The 14,367-nt window shown below is 42.0% G+C and overlaps 2 protein-coding genes across 7 annotated transcripts in view; one reads left to right on the top strand and one right to left on the bottom strand.

The window, feature by feature from the left end:
- The window catches only part of SAP30 (Sin3A associated protein 30), an 82,691-nt gene that overhangs the window by 40,999 nt on the left and 27,325 nt on the right, over positions 1-14,367 (top strand). For all 6 annotated transcript variants that reach the window (XR_014076516.1, XR_014076504.1, XR_014076499.1 and 3 more), the window contains one exon: positions 13,901-13,937. The gene's annotated coding sequence lies outside the window, so the exon portion shown is untranslated. The remainder of the gene's footprint in view (positions 1-13,900; positions 13,938-14,367) is intronic.
- Positions 1-14,367, bottom strand: part of SCRG1 (stimulator of chondrogenesis 1) — a 45,354-nt gene that overhangs the window by 19,346 nt on the left and 11,641 nt on the right. Inside the window, exon 2 of the mRNA XM_081569011.1 lies at positions 10,861-10,985. Coding sequence (XP_081425137.1) covers positions 10,861-10,985 — 125 coding nt within the window. The remainder of the gene's footprint in view (positions 1-10,860; positions 10,986-14,367) is intronic.

The raw sequence follows: 14,367 nt of genomic DNA on the forward strand, positions 1-14,367 counted from the left end.
GCTATGTTTTAGTTTGTGTCTTAAGTTACTCAATGTAAAATATTTCAGAAAATGGTGTTCAAGTATCACAATGAGGGATTTAAGACTGTCATACAAGTTCCATTTATTTCTCCTCTCTGTAGAAATGACAGCCTTTTTAGGATCAGAAAATTAATGAGTCCAAACTATATTGGCAAATGCTGGAATTTTTCCCCCTGACCTAAAAGTTTTGGAGATTTCTCCACTAGGAATTTTACTCACTAAGAGGTGAGGACTGGCTTCCAAGAAGCTCATGGAGGGGTGGAGGATGAGGGGTGGGAGGGGTGGTTAGGGCTTTAATTCAGTGGAAGAAATTCAGGAGAGAATTCTTGGGAACTTGATTCTCTCTGAAGCAGAACACACCTTATGATCCATCCAACAGGGGCTTCTATAGAGAGACCCTCCCCCTTTAATATGTAAAATTATAGCAGGGGAAAATATCTTCTTCTTTCCCTCTTTCACAAAAATATATATTTGTTTGTTTTAATTTGTTTTTGGCTGGAGGAGCAGCAAGACATTGCCCCTCTGGATCTTCTTGGGTTATTCCCTGAATACTGTCGATGATGCCAAGTGAACTGATATTCATGTCTCCGGTGAAGGAAGATTTACAAAGATTGTTTTCAGTATCCCCCACCATGTGCCAAATTGAACTTACCAAGAATCTTCCAGGAGAAGGATCAAGGCCCTCTCCCCTTCCCTTCTGAGATTCAGCTTCCTAAGAACTGAGATGGCCCTGGCACTGTTAGCAAGAAAACGTTAAAGTGCCCCCAAGAAAAAAGAGGGAGTCTTGGTCAGGGTCTTGGGCTCCAGACCAGAGCCTAGAGGTTTGTGGGGGTAGCGTGTTCTAGATACAGTGTGCAGCTGTGGTTAGAAACCCAGTTACACCCGGGCACCTTGGCAAAGCAGCCGTGTTTATGGAACAGTGGCTGACTGTGTGAGTGCAAATCCAATAAGCTGTTGACTTGGGAGTCTGTGTCCTCAGGGCCACCCTACTGCTTGCATGGGGTTCTGAAACAGAAAGGGCATCCTTTCAGCCCGACAGAACCAATTCTCAACAGTGACACCATGTAGAATGGATTAGAATCAGAACTAGTTTAAAAATTGAAATATAGTTGACTTACAAGGCTGTGTGAGTTTCTGGCATACAGCAAAGTGATTCAGATATGTGTGTGTGTGTGTGTGTTTTGTATCCTTTTCCATCATGGTTTATTACAAGATATTAAATATAGTTCCTTATGCTGTGCAGTAGGACCTTGTTGCTTATTTTATATATAGTAGTTTGTATCTGTTAGTTCTACATCCCTAATTTATGCCCCCACTTGGAAACCATAAGTTTGTTTTCTTTCTTTTTTTTAATGTATTTTATTGAACAATAGTCGTAGCACACAGGCTTAATTGCTCTGAGGCATGTGGGATCTTCCCAGGCCAGGGATTGAATTTGTGTCTCCTGCATTGGCAGGCTGATTCTTTACTACTGAGCCACCAGCAAAGCCCTATTTGTAGACTTCTTTTTAAATTTACTTATTTTTAATTGAAGGATAAGTGCTTTACAATATTGTATTGGTTTCTGCCATTATGTCAACATGAATCAGGCATAGAGATACATGACCAGTGTGAGGTGATACCACACTGTAGTTTCAATTTGCATTTCTCTACTACTTAGTGTTGTTGAGCATCTTCTCATGTGCTTGTTGGCTCTCTATGTGTCTTCTTTGGAGAAAAGTCTATGTTAGGTCTTCTGCCCATTTTTTTTTCACTGGGTTGTTTGGTTTTTTTAATATTGAGTTTTATGACCTGTTTGTATATTTTGGAAATTAATTCCTTATTGGTCACATTGTTTGTAAATATTTTCTACAGTCCATAGGTTATCTCTTTGTTTTGTTTATGGTTTCCTTTGTTATGCAAAAACTTGTAAGTTTGATTAGGTCCCGTTTGTTTATTTTTGCTTTTATTTTTATTGCCTTGGGAGACTGTACTAGGAAAACACTGGTATGGTTTATGTCAGAGAATGTTTTGCCTGTGTTCTCTTCTAGGAATTTTATGGTGTCCTATCTTTTAAGTCTTTAAGCCATTTTGAGTTTACTTTTGTGTACGTTGTGAGAGTATGGTCTAACTTCATTGATTAGGTGCTCTCCCAGCAGAGCTTGCTGAAGAGACTGTCTTTTCTCCATTGTATATTTTGCCTCCTTTGTCAAAGACTAATTGAACATAGTTGTGTGGGTTTATTTCTGAGCTCTCTATTCTGTTCCATTGATCCATAGGTCTGTTTTGTGCCAATTCCATGTTGTTTTGTAAAATCAGAACTTCTAATGGGCAGATCAGAGTTTTTTCTCTCCGGAACTTTGAAATAAGACTGCTCCCTTTGGACTAAGTAAATTCCCAGGTTGTGAACAATTTGGGGAATGGAGAGTCCTTAAGAGAGAGATACTGAATTACCTACAGTGTGGAGGGATGGAGGCTTAAACAAATAATTAGAGAAATAGAGATGACCAAATTTTGAATCCAAAACCAACGGAGGTCCTACAGATGAATATGCCAGTTCACTGTGACTCACCAAGAGCTCAAGTGTTTGCCAAATTTGTTTAGCAGCTGAAAAAATATTTTTAACTAAGAATCTTGAGGGATGAGATTCTAAGGAACACCTGTTGGAAAATGCTTTTCGAATGGCAGAATTTTAGATACTAAATTGTGACAAAGGAGCAGTCAATGTATGGCAGGAGTTCTTTCCTGGAGCCTGTCCTTATGATGCTTACCTGTATCAGGGTAGATCAGCACCACCATTCTGTGGAATTGATCAGTGTGTGGAATTGATCAGTGTTCTCATACTCCAGCCCAAGGAGGGCAGAGCAGAGGGTGCTGACTTGAGGTCACAGGCTTCTCCTGGGCTCAGTCTATCCATCCTCAGCCTTTGGATAATGACCACCTACAATTCCTCATTGGCTCCGGGTGTAGGGTTTTTTGTCCTTTCTGTTGTTGTGCATCCTTAGTGCTTAGACTCTGCCTGGCCCAGTTTAGAGGCTCGCTAGCTATGTGTTAAACAGAACTCCTGGCCCTCTGTGTCCTGGCAAAGTCACTAGAAACCTAACCCGGCACTTCCTTTGCAGAGTCTGTACTTGCACAGCAGATCAGACCCTTTGGAAGGTTCAGGAGAGCAGCAGTGGCTGGGAACTCCTGATTGGGTGTGGTGGGCCCAGTCCTCAGCCACAGATGGAAAATGACATTTCACTTGTCAATCAGATGAAACCCATATCTGCCCAAGTCTGATCATCCTGGGATGGTGGGGAGCAGGGGTTCAGTTAAGCCTTTACAGGCTCCACCGGCCGAGTTGCTATTCCCCAGCTTACCGCTGCCCAGTCTAACGGTGATGTGCAGAGTATTTAACCACTTATATGGCAAAATACATTTAATAAACAAATGTATTTCAGTAAATCATTATATAAGTAAAAACATTAAATTTTCCCTGTGTATTCTCTAAACTAAACTCATCCTGAAGCTACTTACTCTGTGATATAAGATAAAATGGTCACCAAATCATTCTAGTGATTTCTAAGTCTCTTATTGATGTTTAGAAATTTCTGGGTGGGGACTTCCCTGGTGGTCCAGTGGTTAAAACTTCGCTTTTCAAAGCGAGGGTGCAGGTTCGACCGCTGGTCAAGAAGCTAAGATCCCACACGTCTCTTGGCCAAAAAAACCAAAACATAAAACAGAAACAATATTATAACAAATTCAGTAAAGACTTTTAAAATGGTCCAAATCAAAAAATCTTTTTTAAAAAAAATTACTGGTTGGGCTTGTGGCTGATAAGCTCTCACGAAGCTGAGCACTGCTGCTGCTGCTGCTAAGTCGCTTCAGTCGTGTCTGACTCTGTGCAACCCCATAGACGGCAGCCCACCAGGCTCCCCCATCCCTGGGATTCTCCAGGCAAGAACACTGGAGTGGGTTGCCAGTTCCTTCTCCAATGCAGGAAAGTGAAAAGTGAAGCTGAAATCGCGCAGTTGTGTCCGACTCGTCACGACCCCGTGGACTGCAGCCTACCAGGCTCCTCCGTCCATGGGATTTTCCAGGCAAGAGTACTGGAGTGAGTTGCCATTGCCTTCTCCGAAGCTGAGCACTACCTTTCTCTAAACTACAGTTCTGGGGAGGAAATGAGCTCTCCTGATATCTTCCATGTGAACTCAGTAGTCATTAGATCAGGGGCCAGGAGCTCGTGGTAGTGGGAGGGTGAATGGGCAGCTGTCCCTGTGTTCTGTGTCAGCTGTCCCTCGTGTTTTGCATGCTGGTGCAGCTCATGGAGCCTGTACCTAGAGCCCCTTTGCTTCCATCCCCACCTGTAATGCTGTTCCCCGCTGGCCCTTCCCACCACTCCTGCCCACCTGGGCCCCTCCTGAGGTCCACGGGGTCTGTGTCCATGCAGCTACCAACCTTGACCTGCTTGGCTTATGGACCAGCATCCCAAGTCCATTGCCACCTGCTGGGTGGCCTTAGATGGTCATTCAATGATACGTGGTCTAACCTCAGCTGTTTATCAGCCTTCAGGGCCCTAGTGCTGTGTGTTAACCTGCAGGAACACCATGCCAGTGCATGGAGGCTGAATATCAGCCATGGTCTTGTCCCTTCTGAGTAGCTCAGGGTCTCAAGTCTTCTCCTCACCCCTTGCCTTTGGTAACCACACATCTGATCTCTTTTTCAATGCAGTTTTTCTTTTCAAGATTCCATGTGTAAGTGAGGTCATACAGTATTTGTCTTTCTGTGTCTGACTTGTTTCACTTACACAATGCCCTCAATTTCCATTCACATCTTGCAAATGGCAGAATTTCCTTCTTTCTTATGGCTGAAAATTCCATTGTGTGTGTATATATATATATACACACATATATATATGTGTGTATATGTGTGTATATATATATATATATACACACATATATATAGGACCACAGCTTCTTTATCCATTTATTTATCAGTGGCCACTTTCAGTTGTTTCCATGTTTTGGCTGTTGTGAACAGTGCTGCTATGAACATGGAGATGCGGATATCTCTTCAATGTAGTGTTTTCATTTCCTTCAGTTGTATTCCCAGAAAATTGTTGGATCATATGGTAGTTCCATTTTAAATAAACCAAAAGTAGAGTTGGCCCATTTTTAAATTGGATTATTTGTTCGGGTTTTTTTTTTGGCTATTGAGTTGTATGAATTCTTTATTTGTTGTTCAGTCACTAAGTCATTTCTGACTCTTTGTGATCCCATGGACTGCAGCTCACCAGGCTTCCCTGTCCTTCACTGTCTCCTAGAGTTTGCGCAAACTCGTGTCCATTGATTGGTGATGTTATCCAACCATTTCATCCCCTGTTGCTCCCTTCTCCTCCTGCCCTCAATCTTTCCCAGCATTGGGGTCTTTTCCAGTGAGTCATCTCTTTGAATCAGGTAGCCAAAGTATTGGAGCTTCAGCTTCAGCATCAGTCCTTCCAGTGAATATTCAGGGTTGATTTCCTATAGGATTTTAGAATAAATTCTTTATATATTTTAGCTATCAACCCCCTACTAGACATATGATTTGTAAATATTTTTTCCCATTATGTAGGATGTCATTTCATTTTCTTGAGTGTTTCTTTTGCTATGCAGCCTGATTTTGACACTCTTTCTGCCCTGGGTAATATTTTTTCCCCAATAGCTTAGGCACTTAAGAAGAGATCTTTAATCCCAAATGGTTTAAGGAAAATTTTCTTAACACACCTGGGCACCAGAATCAGCCATTTGATGAGTCCCTTTGCTGTCCACCTGAAGCTATCACAACATTGTTAATTGGCTATACTCCAATATAAAGTAAAAAGTTAAATACAGAAAAAAAAAAAAGGAAAGGAGCAGCCATTTGAGTGAGACTGAGAAATGAATACTGAAACTCCATGTGTGGACTGGGTCTGGATCTGGTGTTAAGGAGAACCTTTAGCTTAGGGGTCCTCTGTTTGGGGTCCAATGCAAGCACCCGGTTTTCCTCTCCATTTGTAGGCACAGTGCTGGATCTAGTGACATACCTCAGTGAGACTGAGTGTTAGGAAATTCATGGTTGGTTATTATCAGGGCCTCCTGCCACTCTGCAAACCACCCCTATGGAGAGTGATGCACAATTTCCTTTAGGTTAATTCCATAAGTTGCATTTCAGAAAGAAAAAGTGACCTGACATCACAGGGAAACCACTTTTAGTTGCTCCATTTCCTGGAGCCTACAGTTTGTTTGTTTTTTTTTTTTTGGTACAGCTGGCAAAACTCCTGGGACAAGATGTATTCAAGTCAAGTCAAAGCAGAGCTGTGTTCAGAGAAACAGATGGCCCACCTAAGGTGAAAAAATTACTTTCTTGCGGGGAAAGGCCAGGTGGTTTATTCACCTCTTCCTCTAGGAAGGCAGGAATGCATACAGGCAAAATAAATACAACACATTGCAAGGGCATGCCACAGATGAACAGAATAACTGGTGCTGAGCCAGGCAGTGAGAGGCATCGTCCTGCTCCAGGAAGGCTGTGGCAACTTGTCACACACGTATGAAAGTGCTCCCAGACCTGGAAAATCACTCCATCAGTGGAAGTAATAAGAATCAGGACATAAAGGGAAGAGACCCTGCAGTCCACTCTCTCTGAGAACCTGTAATGACACACTGAGAAGATGGGGAATGGTTAGGATGAGCCAGGCACAGACTCAGAAAAATGATTGAATATGAACAGAGCAAAATTGTGTTGTGCTCCATCTGAAGAAACCCTGTCTGGGGTTAATGTGGTTGGAGGTGTGGTAGACAGATAATCTGGGTTTGTTTAGAAAAGGAGAGACATGGAATGGGAATTCATTGCTGGTAATCTAATACTCTCTGCAGAGGTTGTTGTTGTTTGTTGTTTAGTCACTAAGTCATGTCTGACTCTTTGGGACTTCATAGACTGTAGCCCGCCAGGCTCCTCTGTCCATGGAATTCTCCAGGCAAGAATACTGGACTGGGTTTTCGTTTCCGCCTCCAGGGGATCTTCCCCACATAGGGACTGAACGTATATCTCCTGCGTTGGCAGATGGACTCTTTACCCCTGAGCCACCAGGGAGGCCCTAAATGCAAAATAGAAATATCAACATTGCATATTAATGTCTTCTTTCCCTGACTGGGAGAGTTGGCCAAAGGACTAATAATGATGACTGTTGTAAAAATGATCTTGAAATAGTTGCTACATAGATAAAATAAGAGACGCCTTCACTTGCAACTGAGATTTATGGAGGGTTTGTGAGATGGCAAAATGGGGTTTGCAATGCAGGATGTTTATTGCTCCCAGAGGCTGTGGCTAAGCTCTTATGAAGCAAGGTTTCAGTTCAGTAGTGATTGAGTAATTAGAACAGATATGCATTGTGTAACTCCTTCTTCCTCTTTATTTATTGTGAACCAGTGAATATTCCTAGTATCAAGCTATAGGCCAGCTTAATAGATTTGATTTTTGAATATCTCTTATCATGAGAGCTCAACGGTTCTTGAAAAAAAGTTCCCACAGAAAGCCACGGCCTTATATTTATCTCTGCTGATGCTGAGCTTGTCTGATAGATTCATACAAGGGCATCCTAACAGCCTTGTGTTTAAAAGGAACAAGAACTTACATTTAACCACCTTATGTTTACTTCTCATGGCTAGACTGTGAGACTGATATTATTTCTCCTATGTTAAGGGTGGAATTGAGATGCAGAGAGATTAAGTAACTTTCTCCAGGCAGTAGAGTACCTTCAAAGCTGAAAAAACATGCTCTCTTCTGCTCAGTTTTATACAGGAGAAGTGAGGTGTTAATATGGTTGTTGTTCAGTTGCTCAGTCATGTCTGACTCTTTGTGACCCCATGGATTGCAGCACTGTCCCTCACTTTCTCCTGGAGTTTGCTCAAACTCATATCCATTGAGTAGATGCTGCCTCCAATCATCTCATCCTCTGTCGCCCCCTTCTCCTCCTGCCTTCAATCAGCATCAGGGTCTTTTCCAATGAGTTGGTCTCCACATCAGATGCCCAAAAGTATTGGAGCTTCAGCTTCAGCATCAGTTCTTCCAGTGAATATTCAGGATTGATTTCCTTTAGGATTGACTGGTTTGATCTCCTTGCTATCCAAGGGACTCTCAAGAGTCTTCTCCAGCAGCACAGTTCGAAAGCATCAATTCTTCAGCCTTCTTTATGTTCCAACTCTCACATCCGTACATGACTATTGGAAAAATCATAGCTTTGACTATACAGTAGAGCTGGATTTTCAGATTTCAAACCAGGCCTATCTGACCCCAAAGTCACTGCTCCTTCTCCTGTGCTCTGTGGCCACGTTGGCATACAGGAGGCTCAAGAAATGCCTAAGGGTTTTGTTTGTTTTTAAATAGTTACACTATTCAGTGTTGTTTTTATTTTTTACAGTTGTGTGTATGTGTGTAAAGTACATATAATATACAATTTACACCTTACCCATTCTTTTTATAATTTTATTTATTCATTTATTTATTTTTATTTTTGCTGTGCTGGGTCTTCATTGCTGTGCAGGCTTTTCTCTAGTTGCAGTGAGTAAGGGTTACTCTCTGGTTGCTGTTTGTGGGCTTCTCATTGCTGTGACTTCTGTTGTTGCAAATCACAGGTTCGAGGCACGTGGTCTTCAGTGGTTACAGCACATGGGCTTGGTAGTTGTGGCCCATGGGCTTAGTTACTCCACTGCATGTGGAATCTTCCTGGACCAGGGATTGAACCCATGTCCCCTGCATTGGCAGACAGATTCTCATCTACTGTGCCACGAGGGAAGTCCCATCTTACCCATTTTTAAGTTCAGTGGTATTTAAATGCATTCATAACATTGTGCATCCATCACCACCATCCTTCTCTGTAACATTTTTCATCTTATAAAACGAAACAATAATTCCCCCTTCCCTTCTCTCCCAGCCCCTGGGAACCACCAGTCTACTTTTGTCTCTAACAATTTGACTACTGTTAGTACCTCATACATCTACTCATGTTCTCTTTTGGTGGCTGTTTGCATGGAATAACTTTTTCCATCCTTTTACTTTCATTCTGTTTATGTCTTTGGATCTAAAATGGGTCTCTTGTAGATGTAGTCATATCATGTGTTTTTATCAATTCTGCCGATCTCTGTCTTTTGATTGAAGAATTTATTTCAGTTCAGTTCAGTCGCTCAGTCATGTCCGACTCTTTGTGACCCCATGGACTGCAGCATGTCAGGCTTCCCTGTCCATCACCAACTCCTGGAGTTTACTCAAACTCATGTCCATCGAGTCGGTGATGCCATCCAACCATCTCATCCTCTGTTGTCCCCTTTTCCTCCCGCCTTCAATCTTTCTCAGCATCAAGGTCTTTTCCAATGAGTCAGTTCTTCCCATCAGGTGGCCAAAGTACTAGAGTTTCAGCTTCAGCCATCAGTCCTTCCAATGAATATTCAGGACTGATTTCCTTTAGGATGGACTGGTTGGATCTCCTTGCGGTCCAAGGGACTCTCAAGAGTCTGCAACACCACAGTTCAAAAGCGCCAATTCTTCAGCGCTCAGCTTTATAGTCCAACTCTCACATCCATACATGACTACTGGAAAAACCATAGCCTTGACTAGATGGACCTTTGTTGGCAAAGTAATGTCTCCGCTTTTTAATACGCTGTCTAGGTTGGTCATAACTTTCCTTCCAAGGAGTAAGCGTCTTTTACTTTCATGGCTGCAATCACCATCTGCAGTGATTTTGGAGCCCCCAAAAATAAACTCTGTCACTGTTTCCACTGTTTCCCCATCTATTTGCCATGAAGTGATGGGACTGGATGCCATGATGTTAGTTTTCTGAATGTTGAGCTTTAAGCCAACTTTTTCACTCTCCTCTTTCACTTCCATCAAGAGGTTCTGTAGTTGCTCTTCGCTTTCTGCCATAAGAGTGGTTTCATCTGCATATCTGAGTTTATTGATATTTCTCCTGGCAATCTTGTTCCCAGCTTGTGCTTCTTTCAGCCCAGCATTTCTCATGATGTACTCTGCATATAAGTTAAATAAACAGGGTGACAATATACAGCCTTGACGCACTCCTTTTCCTATTTGGAACCAGTCTGTTGTTCGATGTCCAGTTCTAACTGTTGCTTCCTGACCTGCATACGAATTTCTCAAGAGGCAGGTCGGGTGGTCTGGTATTCCCATCTCTTTCAGAATTTCCCACAGTTTGTTGTGATCCACACAAGAGTTTATTTACAATTAAAATAATTACTGGTAAGGATTTACTTCTGTGATTTTGCTATTTGTTTGCTAAATGTCTTGTAGCTTTTTTTAAATCATTCATCTCCTGCATTACTTACTGGTTTCTTTTGGTGTATTCAGTTGATTTTTAATTTAATTTTTAAAAATTATTATTATTATTATTTTGGCCTGTTGTGTGGTTTGCAGGATCTTAGGTCCCCTTGCAATGGAATGGTGCAGTCTTAACCCCTGGACCACCAGGGAGGACCCTGTGTTCAGTTGATTTTTTTGTAGTGAAATGTTTAAATTCCTTTCTCATTTCCTTTTGTGTATCTTCTATAGCTATTTTCTTTGTGATTACCACAAGGATTTCCTTTAACATCCTAAAGTTATAACAGTGTAGTTTTATACTGTTTTATAGTTAACAGCCTAACTTCAATAACATATCCAAACTCCTCTACAGCTCCACCCCATCCCTTTCAGTTGTTGATATCATAAAATTACCTCTGTCTACATCATATGCCCCAAAATGTAAAATATTATATTTTTAAAATGCAATACTCTCAAGTCATGTACAAAACAAAAAGTTCAGTTGCAAACCATTGTTACAATAATACTAGCTTTCATAATTATCCACGTATTTACCTTTATTGAGATCTTGATTTTTCCATCTTGTATAAGAGTTAATTCTTAGGTAGGTTGATAAGGAGTCTGGGGCCCTCAAGGAAGAAGGGATCCAGGGCCCTCGAGGAGGAGAAAGGGGTCCAGAGCTCTCGAGGAAGAGAAAAAGGTAAATGTTTTTCCATCTGATGGGCTTCTTGATTTTTCCATCTGATGGGCTTCCCTGGTGGCTCAGTCAGTAAAGAGTCTGCCTGCAATGCAAGAGACCTGGGTTCAATCCCTGGATCGGGAAAATCCCCTGGAGAAGGAAATGGCAATCCACTCTAGTATTCTTACCTGGAGAATTCCATGGACAGAGGATCCTGGTGGGCTACAGACAATGGGGTCACAAAGAGTCAGACAGGACTGAGTGACTAACACTTGTGATTTTTCCATAGAGATTTGAGTTTCTCTTATGGCTTCAAGTGTCTTTTCATTTCACCTTGCATGACTCTTTTGAGCATTTCTTGCACAACAGGTCCACTAGTAACAAACTCCCTTGCTTTTATCTTGATATCTTAATTTCTCTCTTACTTTCCAAGGGCAGTTTTGCTAGATATAGAATTCTTGGTTGACAGGTTTTTCCTTATAGCATTTTGACTATATCAGCCCACTGCCTTATGATCTCCAAAGTTTCTGATGAGAAATCTACTGATAGTCCTATTAAGGATCCCTTGTGTGTGATTATTTGCTGCTATATTGCTGCTTCCTAGATGTTCTCTTTTTTGGGACTTTCAGCTCACCATCCTTGGACATTGTTGAACTTGTTGGATATTTATATTCATGTTTTTCATCAAGTTTGGCACATTTTCAGCCATTATTTCTTCAAATATCCTCTCTGCCCTTTTCTCTCTTCTCTTTCTGGGACCTCTAGTATGTGTGTGTTGGTCTGCATGTTAGCACCTCACTAACAAGCACTGTTTTGTTTTTTTTAAAAAAGGACACTGTTCCCTTTAAATCTCCTGGCTGTCACTTAAGCCAGATGAAGAGGGACTTGCATTAGTGGGGGGAGGTGCTACAACAGTGACACTGCCTTTTTGTCTGGACCTATGTGGTCAGGAGAAGCGACCAGTGATCAGAGCACAGACCACTGGTGTCCATTTTGCCCACCCAGGCTCTTTCAAGTTGTGAACAAGCTGCTCCAGAAACTGTGCATAGCTGCCTGCCATGGGGGTAAGGATGCGAGGCTGCTGTGGTGCTGAGAGCTGAAACTGGCCAAAATTAACTGTCTACATCTTTTCCTGGACATTGCAAGCCTTCAATAAACTGTCCAGAGTTCCACAGTACTTACATCAGACATATTCTGCCAGCTCAATTGTTATCCAGGGTGGGACACAGATTCTCAGAACTTCCTATTTCATCATCTTCCCAGAATTGGCCAAAATTTAAAAACAAAAAAAAATTTCCTTTTTTTTTTTTGAGCAGTTTAGGTTCACAGCAAAATTGATTGAAAGGTACAGAGATATCCAATATAGCCCTGTCCCTATTGTCAACAGAGAAATGCCTCTGGATTTTAAAGTGTGTTTGTGTGCATGCACGTGCTCAGTCATGTCCAACTCTTTGCAGCCTCATGGACTGTAACCCGTCAAGCTCCTCTGTCCATGGAATTTTCCAAGCAAGAATACTGGAGTGGGTTGCCATTTCCTACTCCAAGATAATTAAGTACCACCATTAAAATTATGTATAAGGAAACATTTCTTTAGAAAAGGCTAGTTGTTATATTGGAGCATTTCAGTGCTTTCCACAGCTGGCAAGTCTGGCCCTTTTAGGACCAATACTCGTGCACCAGGGGTTTCCTGGTACCTAAGAGGCAGGAACCATCATGTTTCCTTCTTCTGGGTGTGCATTTGAAGTGCAGGAATAACAGTAATACTGTCTCCTAAAGTCATGTGCTTTCTGTCAGTGGCCCCAACATCTTCCTACTTATCTGGGAGCCAGCTTTCATTATGATTTATCCTACTTGAAGCCTCTTGATGTAAATAGTTGCCAAGTTTTAGAATCTGTTGCTGCACCATCTCACCCATTGCTATGCTCACTTCCCACTCTTTTGTCTCAGATCTGTGAACATGGATTCCATCCTGTTATATGAGTCTCCTGAATAATTCTCCCCCATGCCAGATTCCTCTGTTGCCATCACATGGCTGCTATCTGTATCATCTTATAGCACAGCTCCAATGATCTCATGCTTTTGCTCAAAAAAAGAGTTACCTCTCCTATTCCAAAATCCCTAGAAACTGCTACAGTTCCCAACTTCCCAGAGTCCTTTCCCAAAGCATGAGGTCCTAGGACTAGAGGGAGCATTTGATGTTTTGGGGTGGTGTTTTCTCATAGTGGTGCTTTCTGAGAAGCTATCAGATGCAACAGCTCTGCTTTGTAACAAATCTGTAAGAAAATAATAATTCTAGACTCTCCAATCTCCACAGAAAAGCCCTCATCTTTTTCCATTAAGTTGTTGTCTAGCGCCACCTGGTGTTAGAACTAGGCAGCAGCGGCTCTAGAGAAAAAGGAAAGAAAACCCTGTTAATGTTTTATCCCAAACTGAGGATCTTTAGCACCAGAAAGGAACCTTAGAGATCATTTAGATGGATGCCTCACTTTATAGATCAGTAATTTATCCAGGATTTAGAGAAATAACTGGATCAAGGTTTCAGTCCCAGGCTTCTCAGTTTTCCCACACATCCATTCCTTGCCCCCATAACCTCTTTTTATTTTTTTAAACACTTTTTTTAAAGGTACATTTGGCTTATTTGTTTATTTGGTTATGCAGCATGTGGGATCTTAGCTCCCTAACCAGGGATTGAACCCGCACCCCTGCAAAGGAAACACAGTCTTGACCACTGGACTGCCAGGGAATTCTACCCCACCTCCCACCCAACAGCCACCCAAACCTCCAGAGGAATTGGGCCAGAGTGATGATGCAACTTCTGGAAGAAGACAACAAAAGGATACTAACTTTCACTGATCCCTTCATATAAACCAGTTACTTTGCTAAATACATTTATAATAGCTCATTTATTCTTCACAGGTAGCCTGTTCCCATTCCTGTTTCACTGATGGATAAGGTAAGAAACTGAGTGACTCCCCACAGTTACGCTGTATTATTGCTTCACCATTATCCACTCCCTCCTTGCCCTTGTGACTGGGCCACATATACACTTCCCTGTTCCCACTGACTCTGGGCTTGACCAGTGGGACTTTCTTTGGTCAATGGAATGTGAATGAACTTGATGTATGCTCCAAATGAGAAGAGGCGGTAAGTTCCATGGTGCAGCCCTGCCCTCCTGTGTGGGGACAACATACCCCAGAAGGTGGTTGTCTCTTCAACTCTACCCCTGAAATAGGACACACGTGGAGCAGGGCTGAGTCCACCAGTCACAGTCGACTCAGAGTTAGCCTCCAGCCTTTATGAGATGTAAACAAAAAAATGAATATTTGTCCTTTAAGCCATGGAGAATTTGGGGTTGTTTGTTGCTGCAGCAAAGCTGACCCATA

Source organism: Giraffa tippelskirchi, chromosome 1 (assembly GCF_054371585.1).
Source record: "Giraffa tippelskirchi isolate mGirTip1 chromosome 1, T2T-mGirTip1v1.2.pri, whole genome shotgun sequence".
NCBI lineage: Eukaryota > Metazoa > Chordata > Mammalia > Artiodactyla > Giraffidae > Giraffa > Giraffa tippelskirchi.